At 42.6% G+C, this 13980-nt stretch overlaps 1 protein-coding gene and 1 long non-coding RNA gene across 5 annotated transcripts in view; one reads left to right on the top strand and one right to left on the bottom strand.

The window, feature by feature from the left end:
• The first annotated feature begins 4084 nt into the window (after positions 1–4084).
• On the top strand, positions 4085–8463 carry LOC121442569. Its single transcript, XR_005973573.1, has 3 exons — positions 4085–4143; positions 7034–7215; positions 8344–8463. It is a non-coding gene; the product is annotated as an uncharacterized LOC121442569 (long non-coding RNA).
• Positions 8464–12895: 4432 nt separating this feature from the next.
• LOC121442567 (X-linked retinitis pigmentosa GTPase regulator-like) overlaps positions 12896–13980 on the bottom strand; it is a 47254-nt gene continuing 46169 nt past the window's right edge. For 2 of the 4 annotated variants that reach the window (XM_041644150.1, XM_041644149.1), the window contains one exon: positions 12899–13784. In XM_041644150.1, coding sequence (XP_041500084.1) covers positions 13578–13784 — 207 coding nt within the window. In that variant the 3' untranslated portion in view covers positions 12899–13577. Of the gene's footprint in view, positions 13785–13980 lie in introns of all 4 variants that reach the window. The other 2 variants (XM_041644152.1, XM_041644151.1) reach the window with 2 other exon arrangements.

The raw sequence follows: 13980 nt of genomic DNA on the forward strand, positions 1-13980 counted from the left end.
CCACACTTCTCACTGAATATGGACACCTAGCTTTCCCCGTCCCCACGCCGTCCTGTACCCGCGGGAAGTATCCAGATTTGAGTCTATGCCCTTTTTTCCGAAAGAGAGCCTAAATGTTTGTCGTAATTACCACTCTAATTTTCTGTCACCTCTATATCCAAACAGTCTGGAATGTCAAGTTGGGAGCGTAGGCCCCAGCCCCTCGCATCTATCCCAGTCCCCAGTCCTGGTCTGGACTTCAAATCCCAGCAGGCCAGGTCCTGACCTCTCCCTGGGGGTGGGGTCAGGACCACTACCCAGGGTATTTAAATGAACCCCCAAAAGAGGAACATGTGGTCCCTTTTCCTTCCTCCCTGTGGTCACATTCATGAGGCTTCCTGGTTCCCCCTCAGGGCCACCTGAGAGCTCAGAACTCCCATTAAACCTGGCTATTTTTAATTTGGCTTGTTTTGATTTGGCTTGATTGGGAATTTTGCGTCAGCAGGGAGCTCATGTTAGGAAATATTTCTAACACATTGACAACACAAATTAAGTCTAGAAAAAATCAAAATGAAAGTAATTTCTCTAGCAATGTCTGGTTATGGATAATCATCAATTTTTCACTGAGAAAAGCAGGAAGTAGAGTGGTATAGAAATCAAAGAGTGCTGTATACAACATAAAATGTGCTGGTTAAGCTGGGCGGTGGTGGCACACATCTATGAGTTCGAGGCCAGGACAGCCAGAGAAACCTTGTCTCAACAATCTAAAGAAAGAAAGAAAGAAAGGAAGAAAGAAAGGAAGGAAGGAAGGAAGAAGATAGAAAAAATATTCAACTTAAGAGAACAGGTTTCTGTTGTAGGGAGCTGCGGGTTGCATTCCGCCACCCAGCTCCCGCCACTGGCTAGCTTTACCCGAAATAACAACATACAAACTGTATTCATTTAAACACTGCTTGGCCCACTAGCTCTAGCCTCTTACGGGCTAATTCTCATATTTTACCTAACCCATTTTTAGTAATCTGTGTAGCACCAGTCTTACCGGGAAAGATTCAGCATGTCTGAACTGGCGGCTTGCTTCATGGCGACTGGCCGGGAGAGGGAAGCATGGCCTCTGAGCTCACTTCCTCTTCCTCCCAGCATTCTGTTTTGTTTACTCCTCCCACCTATGTTTTAATCTATGAGGGCCAAGCAGTTTCTTTATTACTTAACTAATGACCTTCCTCCATCAGGTTTCTTAAAATTAGAAACCAAACCATATATTGTGTGTTCTCACACAAGTTACTTATCTCTCTGTGAGTCATGGGGATAGCAAAACTTTCCCCTTTGGATTTATGGAAATGTTAAATGAGTTACTAAAGAGAACTATGTGCTGCTGCTGCATAGTCTCATGATTTCAATTGCAAATAAAACACACAGTTTGAGAGTCAGTTACTCCCTGATTGGGTTTCATTAGAGTCTGGGAGAACTGCTTCTTCCATTTTCTACAGCAACTAGATAATTGGGATACAGACCATTGCCTAATATCTGTAGGCAAAGATTTTGATGTTCAGAATGGGCAAAGCCAAGACCACAGTATCATTGATAAATGCTTCCCTTTGAAGAAAGGGTTTAGTATCACATTCACCTTGTGAGTACTAATTATCACTTATATTACTGTTAATACATTCTACTGTATTAAAAAGAATAAAACATTCAGCATTTCCCACAGACATCCCTGAGGGTTCTAGGTAAGAGAGGAAATGTTTATCTATCCAGCAACATTCTCCTGACAGTGAGGTCTGGGGTAAGGGGACTGGAGAAGGGCCTAAAGATCAAATGGTGTGTGTGGCAGGAGAGAGTGTAAAAGCTGTGAGTTGTACAAGGAGTGGGAAGGGGCACAGAGTTTCATTTCCCCTTAGGTGGGAAGCCATTTTGTAATGTTTCTTTTTAATAAAACCACCAAATCTCCTTATCACCTAAACAAGAGGGCCAAGTTGGAGAAACTTCTCAGTAGCTGAGTGTTTAGTTGCTCTTTCAAAGAAACCAAGCTCAATTTACAGCACCCACATGAAGCAACTTACAACTGCCTATAACACCTGTTCTTGCAAGCACATTGGTGCAAGTGAACTCATGCAGACATACACATACCCATACAGAAAAATAATAAATCTTAAAAAAAATAAGAGTTCCAAGGTGTCTGGGTAGTCATGGTAACAATGACATTAAAAGTCGAGATTCTGTCAGTGCTCTTGATATGAAGATTTGTGGTCAATTTCCCATCTTACAACAGCAAGTTGCAGATCATAGAACACTTCTAGACACAAGTTTCAGCCAATCACAGAATATTTGGCCTGTCTTTAGCAACTGATGTCCTATTATCAGTCTGTGTCAAGTTGATGAGGCATGTTCTCAGGGATGGTAGCCCAGATAGAGCCATGCCTGTAGTCAGTTTGTGGTAGCTATGTCCTGAAAGGTGGATGTCCTTCAAGGCCTGGGCCCTGCTGCTGGGTCCTTAGGCAGGGATGCGCTTCCAGTGGAGCACAGTTCAGCCAGCTATGCAACAGTCTTCACGCTGCCACCCACTCTGTATGCAAATATATCACTGACACAGGATTCCTAAGCTAGATAAAAGATGTGTTCACATCTATGAATAATCAGAGAAAACCCAAAACAGCTTAGTGAGGAATAAAAGCCAATTAAGTCTTCTACAGTCTTCCATGGAACTGGGAATATATGGTTCAAAGGTAAAGCATGCATCTAGCATTTGCTAGACCTTAGATTCAGTACCACTATGGAAATAAAATAAGACTTGCCCTGTGGGTATAAAGAAGGCTTCTTCCTCCATGTAGGGTAGATAAAATCAAAGTATTCAAGCAAGTGTGGTATGTTTCATGAGACTCAGTACTAGATCTGGGGTGAATTTTCACTAGAAGTGTGGGGTGTGTGTGTGTGTGTGTGTGTATGTGTGTGTGTGATATGAATTTGTGTGTAATCAAATATCAGGATCAAAATTTATAATTGGTATTTTTTAATTAAAAACATTGCTTGGTCCATTAGCTCTAGTTTCTTATTGGCTAACTCTTAGATATTAATTTAACCCATTTCCATTAATCTGTGTACCGCCACATGGCAGTGGCTTAATTGGTATAATTATTACAATCAACTTGGCTGAATGTATTTTCTTTCTTTAATGTACTCAGTGCTTTTCAGGGGGTTATTACTACAGAGCCACAATTAGATGAGAGAAACTGGTTAAGCAAGGGCCATTCTCTCTTTTGTTGACATAGATATGTCTAGGTCTTTCCCATTTCCTTCATCAAACACAAGAGAGATTTCATGATATTGTTAATCCCAAAGATAGGAGGAGAAAGATCACTGACCCAAGTCATCATGGCCAAATTAATTAAAACAAGCAATTAATTAAAGCATGTTTTTTAAAATACCTATCTATCTATCTATCTATCTATCTATCTATCTATCTATCTATCTATCTATTTACTTTTTATGTGTACAACATTCCTCCCATGTGTGCCCGCAAGCCAGAAGGGGGCGCCAGGTCTTATTATAGATGGCTGTGAGCCACCATGTGGTTGCTGGGAATTGAACTCAGGACCTCTGAAAGAGCAGTCAGTGCTCTTAACCACTGAGCCACCTCTCCAGCCCTTAAAGCATGTTTTTAATTCGTGTACACGGACTGCCTCTCCCTAAGGCAGGCTTTGAGACGTCAGCATTGGTTGTAGTAGGAGGTTTCCAAATGGGGGATTTGGCAGACAACATAGGTGAGGTTACAGGAGCAGAACAAGTCAACCCTAACTCCTGAAACCAAGATGTGCTTGCAAAGTGGGCCTAACAAGGCAGTCACAGGCGGTCGTTTAGCTCTTTGAAACAAAGGAAGGGTTGCAAGATGGCTATAAACAACCGTTTGAAACAAAGATACGATTGCCATTCTGGAACAAGCAGTACAGAACCATTTGTAGTGAAGGTTACAGATGGGGCATAGGTCAGTCCTTGGGAAACAGAGGTTTAATCATAAACAAGAATGAATCTATTAAGTTTATTTCCAGGTTAATGGGAATCCACCACCATTGATGTAATAAGCCAATCAAACTGAATTAATAGATCCAGGAAATTATTCTCAGCACAGCATTCCTTGGTGGCCTCAGGGGAAGTTAAGGAGCCCACAAGGTAGGGACTTTTAATACCTTCAGGGGTGGGGCTGCAGATGGTGGGCATTCTCAGGGGCAGAGTCCAGACTGAGGCAGCTCTAGTGAAGGGGCTTGGGGTAGAGCCCCCACTCAAACATTCCAGACTCTGGATATGTGGATGCCAGGGACTGGAGTGATGTTTCCATCCAAACAGAACTTACTTTTCTTTACTATCAGATGGTGTTCAAGTCTAAGATGGAGGAGGCTGGCTCTTCAATATATTCCAAATTAGAAGGCTGCATCTATCTATTTTCACATCTGGATTCTTTCTAAGGTCTATGGGGCATGTGTGTATGTGCTGGGGGGTGAGCACTTTGATAGATGATAATCAGGGATTCCATCACTCACTAGTTGTTTGAAAGGAGTCCACTTGTTTCTAGTATGCCCCATAGGAAAAACAGTTTCTCTTCCTCATTCTTTCTCTAAATTTTTACTTAAAATCAGATCAATGAATTTTTTTTTTAACAAGGTCTTTACATGTCACCCAGATGCTTGTTTTGCACTAACAATCCTTCTTTCTCAGCCTCCACAGTGCTGGAATAACAGGTGTATGTCACACAGAAAGATCAGTAAGCCGAAGGCTTCAGTTTAATAACAATCATAGAGGTCTGGCAACGCAGCTCAGGGGTGGAGTCTATGCACAGGCAGTGTTTTTATCTCTGACACTAAATAAATACACGGATTCCTTATTTTTTAGTTAGGGTCACTGCCTCATTTCAAGACAAAAGACTACATTTTCTGGCTTCCCTTGTAGAAATGTAACCACATTCTTGCCAATGAGAAATGACAAAAGTCATCTCTTCGATTCTGGGGAAAGCTGATAAAGGAACCCTGTCAACTGGGGGTGGAGCATGCTTTCTGTCCATTCTCTTTTCAACCTGGAATACTGGTACAAAATCTCTTTCAAACCGATGGGGATGTTGTCTGCTAAAGCCAAGGGAAGCCACAGGATGTTCTTATCAGAGAATAGATCATTTCTACTATTCTCGTTCCTCCTTGATAGAGCCTAGTCAATTTCCAGGACTGTCTCTCCTCATGTTCGCACTCCTTGTTTTTCACAACATTTTCCCCAACTTGTTTTTCACAATATTCCCATACAAGCTGAAGAACTGTCTTTATGATGTTCAGTAGAGAGTGAAGGATAAGGTAAAGCATACTGAAAGTATTTTCTTGGGGTGTCACTGAGATGCTCATCCTATCAACCACATCCAGTTTATTGTATGCACTAAGACATACAGTCCACGCTCTGTACTAGGGGTATTTTCACATGCTATAGTAGTAATGAGTGGGGTATTCTTCACTGTGGGAGGTAAAGAGGGTGGAAACACATCTGTTTGGCTATTCACTGACTACCCTGGAGTAAACCAGCTAGAAAACAAACAATCCACCCTGCCAGGTAAAAGATTCCACTTGAGTACTAGGAAATAATCAAGGCTCACATTAGGAGGCTTCAGACCCCACAATCTCCAAAGTTTCCAGTCTATCTCATCAAGCTCCCAGGGTGGCCGGCCCGGACAGCTGCTTACACAGCTGTTGTTAGTGAGGCCTCTAGGTGCAGCGGTTGAATGGCTCTGCTAACCCATGTGTCCTCCAGGAACTGTGGAGTCACTGGGGGACTCCAAAGAATCTGAGTCTATTCGCCCCCACCCATCACATTCTCTTTGCGAACGCTGCATTGATGATTATATCCTAGATCCTAATAAATGCTGTAGTCCTTAGGTTCCTTTCTCTCTCTCTCTCTCTCTCTCTCTCTCTCTCTCTCTCTCTCTCTCTCTCTCTCTCTCTCTCTCTCTCATTGCTGGCAAAACATATGCTTTGGATGGCCATCCATGGGTGTGCTGCCCTCTTCTCTGTAGAGTCTGTAAGTGATGTGCCCTGCACCCTGTCATGTTCTGTGCCTCACCAGGCTACAAACCCAACCCCAACATTTTCTATGTCTGTTAGGAATTTTCCTAACGTGAGCTATCTGCTGACGCAAAAATCCCAATCAAGCCAAATCACAACAAGCCAAATTAAAAAATATCTAGGTTTAATGGGATTCCTGCACTCTCGGGTGGATTTTGGCGGGCTGTCTTGACCTTTCTCCAGGGAGGGGTACCTTTCTCCAGGGAGGGGGTTAAGGTTTGGTGGGCACAGGGACGGGGCCTCCATGGGCAGAGACCAGGACTTACACTGTCTGTTATCATTTTGCTGACCTTTCCTGTCACCTGGGTACCCTGTCCCTTTAAGAGACAAGCTCCACCTACCCAATCCCCCCTCCCAGAGGCTAGCTAATCTCACTTCTTTTCTCTATCCACCACCCCCTCTGTCCCTCTGAAGAGGCAACTACTGCCTCCCTCTTCCCCATTCTCTCCCCACTTATCTCCATAATCCCCTTACCCATTAAATAATTTTATACAGAATAAAGCAATGAATATCTGTCTGTCTCCCACCCGCCAGGGGATGTTCCAGGGTCACTCCACCATAAAATCTTTCATTGGTGTTGTGAACTCAGCAGGCTAACCCTTGCAGCTGAGGACTGCTAGGGATCCTGAAAACTGCAACCCCTCAATAAGGTCACCTTTACAAGTTAACCATCACTGGAATTCTACACCTAACATCAAACGGCAGGTTCCTTCCACACATCTGGCCATGCCTCCATGAGTGTTCAATTGCTCAGCAGTGGTTTCCCACGGAAAAATGGCTCAGTACTGGTTAACCGCTTGCCCATGGGGCTTAAAGCCCCTTGCTTGGGCCCCCAAGTCCACGTGACGACATAGGTGTTCGGTTTGTGCCCACTCACCTATCATCAGCTTACATTTTGCCAGTAGTTATTAGTTGAAATTGCAGCCTACTTTTTCCAATGTTTGTCTATCTGCCTTTCGTTTCAGTATGTAATCACTCTGTGCCGCTGCTGCCAGTGCAGCGCCTTCTCCCTCGTGGGGGAGGAATCTGTCACTCTTCCTTTCATGGAGCACTGTTTCTGCCACTGCTGCAGTGTGGGTGAAACTCCTGAACCTGGACCTTCTAGCAGCCCACTTTCCAACTTTCTGTCCATCAGCTGAGACAATTGGTAAGATCACCGCAGGCTCTTCCCACCAGCAAGGTTCTCTCGGGCTCTGCTCTAGTACTGCACACACTGAACAGTGCATTCGTTTTTTCGGGTCCAGGGCCCCTCGGATCTATGGATCCTTTTTGGGATATGATCCCCCTCTTGGCCTTGTGCATCTCAGACGACGGCTCTTTCTCAGCCCCCATTATCTTGTGGACGAATAGATAAAGGCCTGAGCCAGTTGTCTATTTTTCTGCCTCACGCATGGGAAACAGGCTGACAAAACCATATACATCTCTAACTTCTACCAGTGGACCGTTAAATGTAAAGAGTTAAGTCACGTGGGCAACCACCCGCCATTTTGTTTGAGCTTAAGAAAGGGAGCAGTCACAGACTTGTGAAGTTCTGCCCCAGCCAGAGTGCCTGCAGCAGGTTCTCCACATGAGGTCTCGCCCCTAGCCAAACAGGGCAGGCAGCCTACTGGCAGGCAACCGCACTCCAGTGGTGGCTTGGCTGCCCCTAGCTATATGACCTGTGATGGAGGAAGGTCATTGGCTAATAAAGGAACTGCCTTGGCCCATTTTATTGGTTAGAGGATAGGTGGGAGGAGTAAACAGAACAGGATACTGGGAGGAAGAGGAAGTGAGCTCAGTCTCAACAGCTCTCCTCTCAGGAGCAGACGCCTGAGAGAGACGCCATGCCCCGCTCCCGGGATGAAGCTCCAACCCAGGATGGACTAGGCTAGAATCTCCCCGGTATGCGCACCTTGGGGTGCTACACACAGATGATTAGAAATGGGCTAAATTAAATTAATATGTGAGAATTAGCCTAGAAGAGAATGGGCCAAGCAGTGTTTAAATGAATATAGTTTGTGTGTTGTTATTTCGGGCATAAGCTAGGCGTGCGGGTGGCTGGGGTGCTGGGGACGCAGCCCCGACGCCCCCTATTACTACAGACCTGTCACCAGCTACCTTTAAGCCATCAGCTATGTTTTTAAAAACTTACTTTTATGCTGGGGCGCTCATTACCCACAGAGACCTACCTGCAGTGTATCTCCTCTCCTGCCTTCCAAATCAAAAAGCCAGCTTTCTCTTGTTCACTTTTCATTTAACTTTAACCTCCTCCTCTGCTCTGCCAACACCTTGCCAGGTCCAAGAGACACTGGACAGTTCCACACCCCAAATCCTGGACCAGAGTGAAGCAATCAGCTACCCCAGGATGTGACCAGTACCCAGCTTTCTCAGGTCCCCCAAGACTTCGATGCCCACAAATAAGCAGGAAGAATTCCCCTCCTTTTTATTATAAGAGAAAGATGTAAATGTTATCATTTTGCTGACCTTCCCTGTCACCTGGGTACCCTGTCCCTTTAAGAGACAAGCTCCGCCCATCCCAATCTCCTCCCCCCTCCTGCCGAGGCAAATTGATCTCAATCCCCCTCCTTTACCTCTTTCCTCCATAATCCCCTTACCCATTAAATAAACTCTACACCTATGCTCTCTCTGCATGGCACATCTGTCTGTCTCTCACCTGCCAGGGTCTCCCACCCGCCAGGGGTCCTGCGAGGGTTATACTGCTATGAATAACATATGAATGATAATAATAATGATAATGTCTACTAGTATACACACATGTGTTCATGTGTTCATGGTCAAACAGGAAGTATCCAGTAAAAGGCACACTGTACACAACCATGGCCATCTTCGTTTGAGGGTGGGACTAAGTCTATAGCCATTCTCCAGAGAAATCTCAGAATCAAATTTGAGGAAACCACCACTATTGTTGTGCCACAATTATGCCTTGGAAATTAAGTAGTTTTTGTTTTGTCATTTAAAATGAAGCTTATATCATAAAAGTTTATATAAAGAATATAATTTTGCATTACTTTATTCAGCTTATTGTGAAAGCACACGGATTCAATTCTTATTGGCACATAGAATAAGAATATTTAATTATGACAAATTTCTTGTCTTCCTAAACTCACAAATTAGCCTAAATTTTCTAATTTTCCATGCAGAATGTTGGGCACATTTCCAGTGGAATGTGGAGAAAAGTACACATGCTACTTCCAGGCCTGTAGGTTAAAACAACTGAAAATGCCCAAATTACTGGATGATCAGAATCCAGGTTCCTGAATGACAAGGCCATGCTCTTATCTTTGGTGAATTATGACATCTCACATTTTAAACTTTATAATGATAAACAACTCAGCTTTGAAAATACTTTGTTACAGCCTCCAAACAATATACATTAATGCAACAATTGTTTCTCATGGACAGAAATGTGGACATTTTAATTACTAGTAGGAGTCAGCTTGTGAGATACAACATTCTGCAAAAGCATGGTGATTCTCTGTTCATGTTGCTGCATCATAAGAAGCTCATGAAAAGTGCATATTCCCCAAATGGCTCCATTTGACCTACTGGATGAGAATCAAAGCAAGGCATACATGTTTGTCCCTCCCTTGAGTTTTATGGCTCTTACCTCATTGCTTTGGATCCATTTGATTAACGTTATTGAACTGGGTTATTTAAGGTGTACTCGTTTTACAGATTTTTAAACCAACATGCAATCCAATGAAACAGTTTAGCTTTAATAGTTTTATGAACTGCACACATTTTAGTTTCATACAGTAACCAGCCAGGTAAGAATGGGGGCCAGTTTCTCCAAAATACTGGCCAGTGCTCTTTGAAGTCACATCCTTAAGCCTGCTTTGATCACGAATTTGTTTCTCATTGCTACAGTTTTGTGTTTGGGATAACGCCACAGAAACAGAAGCATACAATAGGGAAGTTGTGAAGATATGTCTCATATTCCTCTGGATGGGTGGGAGCACATGTCTAGAGTGCATGTCTTTTTATAGTGAAGTATTACCTTCTACAGACCTCCTACCGTTTGCTTTCTAGTCCCCATTGAAGGTTCTTGAGTTCGTTCTGTGTCCAGGGATTGTGAATGAAGCTGCTATAAAATACTTAGATGTTTTCTGTGGTACCCTAACTTGCTTTCCCTGGGACAGGCTACTGGAAATGTCAATATTATAGATGTGCTAGAGGGAACTGAGTTTGGAGGGGGCTGCTTTGCAGCATTCCCACCAGTACTAAGCAGATGCTGAGCATCTTCTCTCTGCCTTCTCTGACCTCTGTCAACCAAGTGTCTCCAGGGGCTGCTAGCTCTCCTCTGGGGAAGGGGAATACTCCTCCTGACTAGGAGCTATTGCCTTAGGAGCACAAGAATGTCTACTATCACTTTAGTGTGAACCGGCTAGAGATAAATCTCACCTTTTATCTTGAAATATCTCTATTCACATTTATGAAACAAATTTTCTGCCTATAGAATTCTAATTTAGCTGTTGTTTCAACACATTTAAATGCCATTACATTTTCCTGATTTTAAAAAATTTCATTTTTTGAGATCATAATTTAATTATAATAGTTCTTCCTTCCCTCTTCCCCCTCTAAACTCTCCCAAAGAACCCTCCCCACTCCCCTTCAAATTCATGGCCCCTCTTTTCATGAATTGTTATTGCATGCATGTATGTATATGAATAGGTATACATATTTCTAAGTATAAACTGCTCAGTCTGTACAGTGTTACTTGTATGTATGTTTTCAGGGCTGACTCTGGCACTAATCAACCGTTTGGTGTGCTCTTCCCTGGGAAAGGTCACCTCTTCTCCCAGCTTTCCTCAGTTGTGTATAGTATTGTGTGTCGAGTTGAGGCCTCCTGACATTTTCCCCCTGTACAGTTCGGCATATTCATTGGTGTCATCCTTGCTCAGTTCCCATTTTGGCAATCACATTGGTGAGTCTTTATGGGTAAACCATCTACCTTTGTTTTCTTTTCTTTGGTCTGGAGGCAGGAAATCACTTTATATAGTCCTGACTGGCCTGGAACTCACTATATTTTATGCATTGAAAAATCTGAAATTACTGCAGGTAAATCATACTTTTTCTAGTTAGCTATTAAATTATAATTTCCTGATTCAAACTTAATTTCAAATTAGTGATTATTATATCTAAGATAAATCTAAGGCCTAATTATTTCAACATGATTTCCCTGTAAACTTATTTTCTTACCAAAGCAATGCACTTCACTTAAAACAGAGAAAAGCAGAAAACCAACCAGAGATCTCAAGTCGACTGACCAAATTTGGTATGTAACTATGGTTTAGCCCTTTCTAAGTTTACACACACACACACACACACACACACAGAGAGAGAGAGAGAGAGAGAGAGAGAGAGAGAGAGAGAGAGAGAGAAGAAAGAGAGAGAGAGAGAGAGAGAGAGAGAGAGGAGGGAGGAGAGGGAGAGAGAAATTGTTATAAAAACTTAAAGACAGCCACCATAAATTGAGTAGCTAAAAACTCCTTCCATATGCTCGTGGTTTCAGGATTTTTGGTGGTGAGGAGTGTGAGCCCTGCTCCACTGGGTCTTGTGCTCAGTCTCCAAAGGCTGCAGTCAATGTGCCAGCCAGTGCTAGGATCAAATCTGAGAGCTATGCTCCTCTCCTAGGCTCAGTGGTTGTGGGCAGAATTCAGTTCCCAGCTGTTGCAGAATGGCAAGCCCTCAGACCCTCGACACTGTCCCATTGCCTCTGGTATAAGGTGTTCTCCATAAATACGGCAGTCTGTGTTTTCTAGGACAACAGGATCTCTGCTGTTTTGAACTGTTCTGACTGCTTCTATGTTTGACCACTCAAGACTCTTTGATGACGTTCACCTGCTTCGGTCAGGGCCATCTGTGATGAACTCCTTTTGAAAGTCTAACTTAATGTCAAGTGACTATGAATTTTCATTACATCTGCAAAATCTTTCTAAGAAACCTGATAACACAAGGGAGGAAGTGACAGCTATATTCAGTGGGAAGGGATTATTCAGGGGATCCGGCACCAACATGAATCTCAGGGGTCACTTTAGAAGTCTACCTACTATAAATAGCATGTCTTAGTACCATTTCTGAGTTTTTCTTCCACTCAGTTCCTACAGTTTGTTTCAGATACTTTTACAATATCATATTGGCACTGCAGCTTCAACAACCAAAGTTTTGAAATTGTATTTGTCTTTTGTAAAATATCTATGAAGTGTAATATCCACTCACAAAACTATTTTTTAAGATTTTATAAGGCATATTCGCTCTGGATTAACACTTTTTTACCCTGTACGTAAAAATACAAAGATGGGGTTCTGTTTCCTTTGCTTAAATGGCACACTGGTCACTGCTGAAGAGTGGCAAGTTTCCTTTACAAGGAAGGATGGGGAAGCGACAGGGAGGATGGGAAAAGGGGTTCATTCGTCGCTGTCAGAGCGGGTCTGTAGCTTTAACATCACTGCGCTGTGTGCTGCTCAGGTCACAAGGCAGCCATTAGTGGCCAGAGACAGCTGAAATGAGCAAGCCTCACTGGGGGTCTCAGGGTAAAAACTGGTCAAATTTTCTAGATGATACACATCTTTGTTAAGGGTTAAAGATATTTGTGCCTTTTGATTAAAAAACTAGATTTATTATTATTATTTTTTTTTTCGAGACAGGGTTTCTCCATAGCTTTTTTGGTTCCTGTCCTGGAACTAGCTCTTCTAGACCAGGCTGGCCTCGAACTCACAGAGATCTGCCTGCCTCTGCCTCCCAAGTGCTGCGATTAAAGGCGTGTGCCACCACCGCCCGGCTAGATTTAATTTTTAAGATTACTTTCTTACAAGTATGTCTGTGTACCATGTGCCTGCCTGGTACCTGCAGGGATCAGAAGAGGGCATCAGATCCCCTGGAACTAAACTTAAAGACAGTTGTGAGCCCCACGTTGGCGGGGGCGGGGGCGGGGGCTGGAAACTAAACTGAAGTCCTGTGTAAGATCCCCAAATGCCCCATCTCTCCAGCCTCCTCCTTTTATTTTCAAAATTAGATTTTTTGACCCTTGTTGATAATTCCAAGTACCTTCTCCATATTAACAGCAGAAACGACCAGTTATAATTTATTGAAACAAGTTCATCACAATTTTGCCTGCTTGAAAATGTTGCAAATATATTCAAAACTGTTCCAGTGTTGTAAGATCGTAAACATTGTCTTAGAAAATTACAAAGAATGGTAACTATGTTAGCAAAACTATGAAATATCTTCATTCCATTTTCAAATACAAAATATATTGTTTTATGCAACACTGAACAGTTAAGGCCAGAACACTTCAAGGAGGGTTGGAGGTACAATATTTTGGAAACTGCTTGTTAAGAATATTAAGATAAATAAATATGAAAACTATTCATACTGTTCAAACCAAGCCAAACATAGATTTTTATCTTTTTAAAACAGTGTTATTAGGAAATTTCCTTCAGAAGTCATAACATTTTTCAAGTATGAAGAACAAATGTGTTCGGTGACCATGGAAACATAAACATACATTTATAGTATTGTACAGGATTTGGACTTTCCCTCCATATTTGGTGTTGCACTATTCCGAAGATTATGACCCATGTGATTCTGGTTGGCATCTTTCTTATCACTTTGTAAGGCTATTTGATCTCCTATTGGCTTTATCTCTGGGAGTGGTTCATTAGTATTCTGCGTCATTTTCTGACCTGTCAATGACATCCGGTTAAAGAAGGAAATCTAGCAAAAACAGACAAACAAAAAAAATTCATTTCAGTAAGTGAAGTATTCAGAAAGCACACAGGGATATAATTATTAACAGGTATGAGCATGAATTAATCACATTTTAAGGTACATACATATACAACAATATGTCCTTAGTATCTATATACAAAATTTCCCCTTTTATCAGAAAGCCACGATGACAAAAATCAGA

This window comes from Microtus oregoni, unplaced genomic scaffold (assembly GCF_018167655.1).
Source record: "Microtus oregoni isolate MIOR12 unplaced genomic scaffold, Mior012 000092F_000, whole genome shotgun sequence".
Taxonomy (NCBI): domain Eukaryota; kingdom Metazoa; phylum Chordata; class Mammalia; order Rodentia; family Cricetidae; genus Microtus; species Microtus oregoni.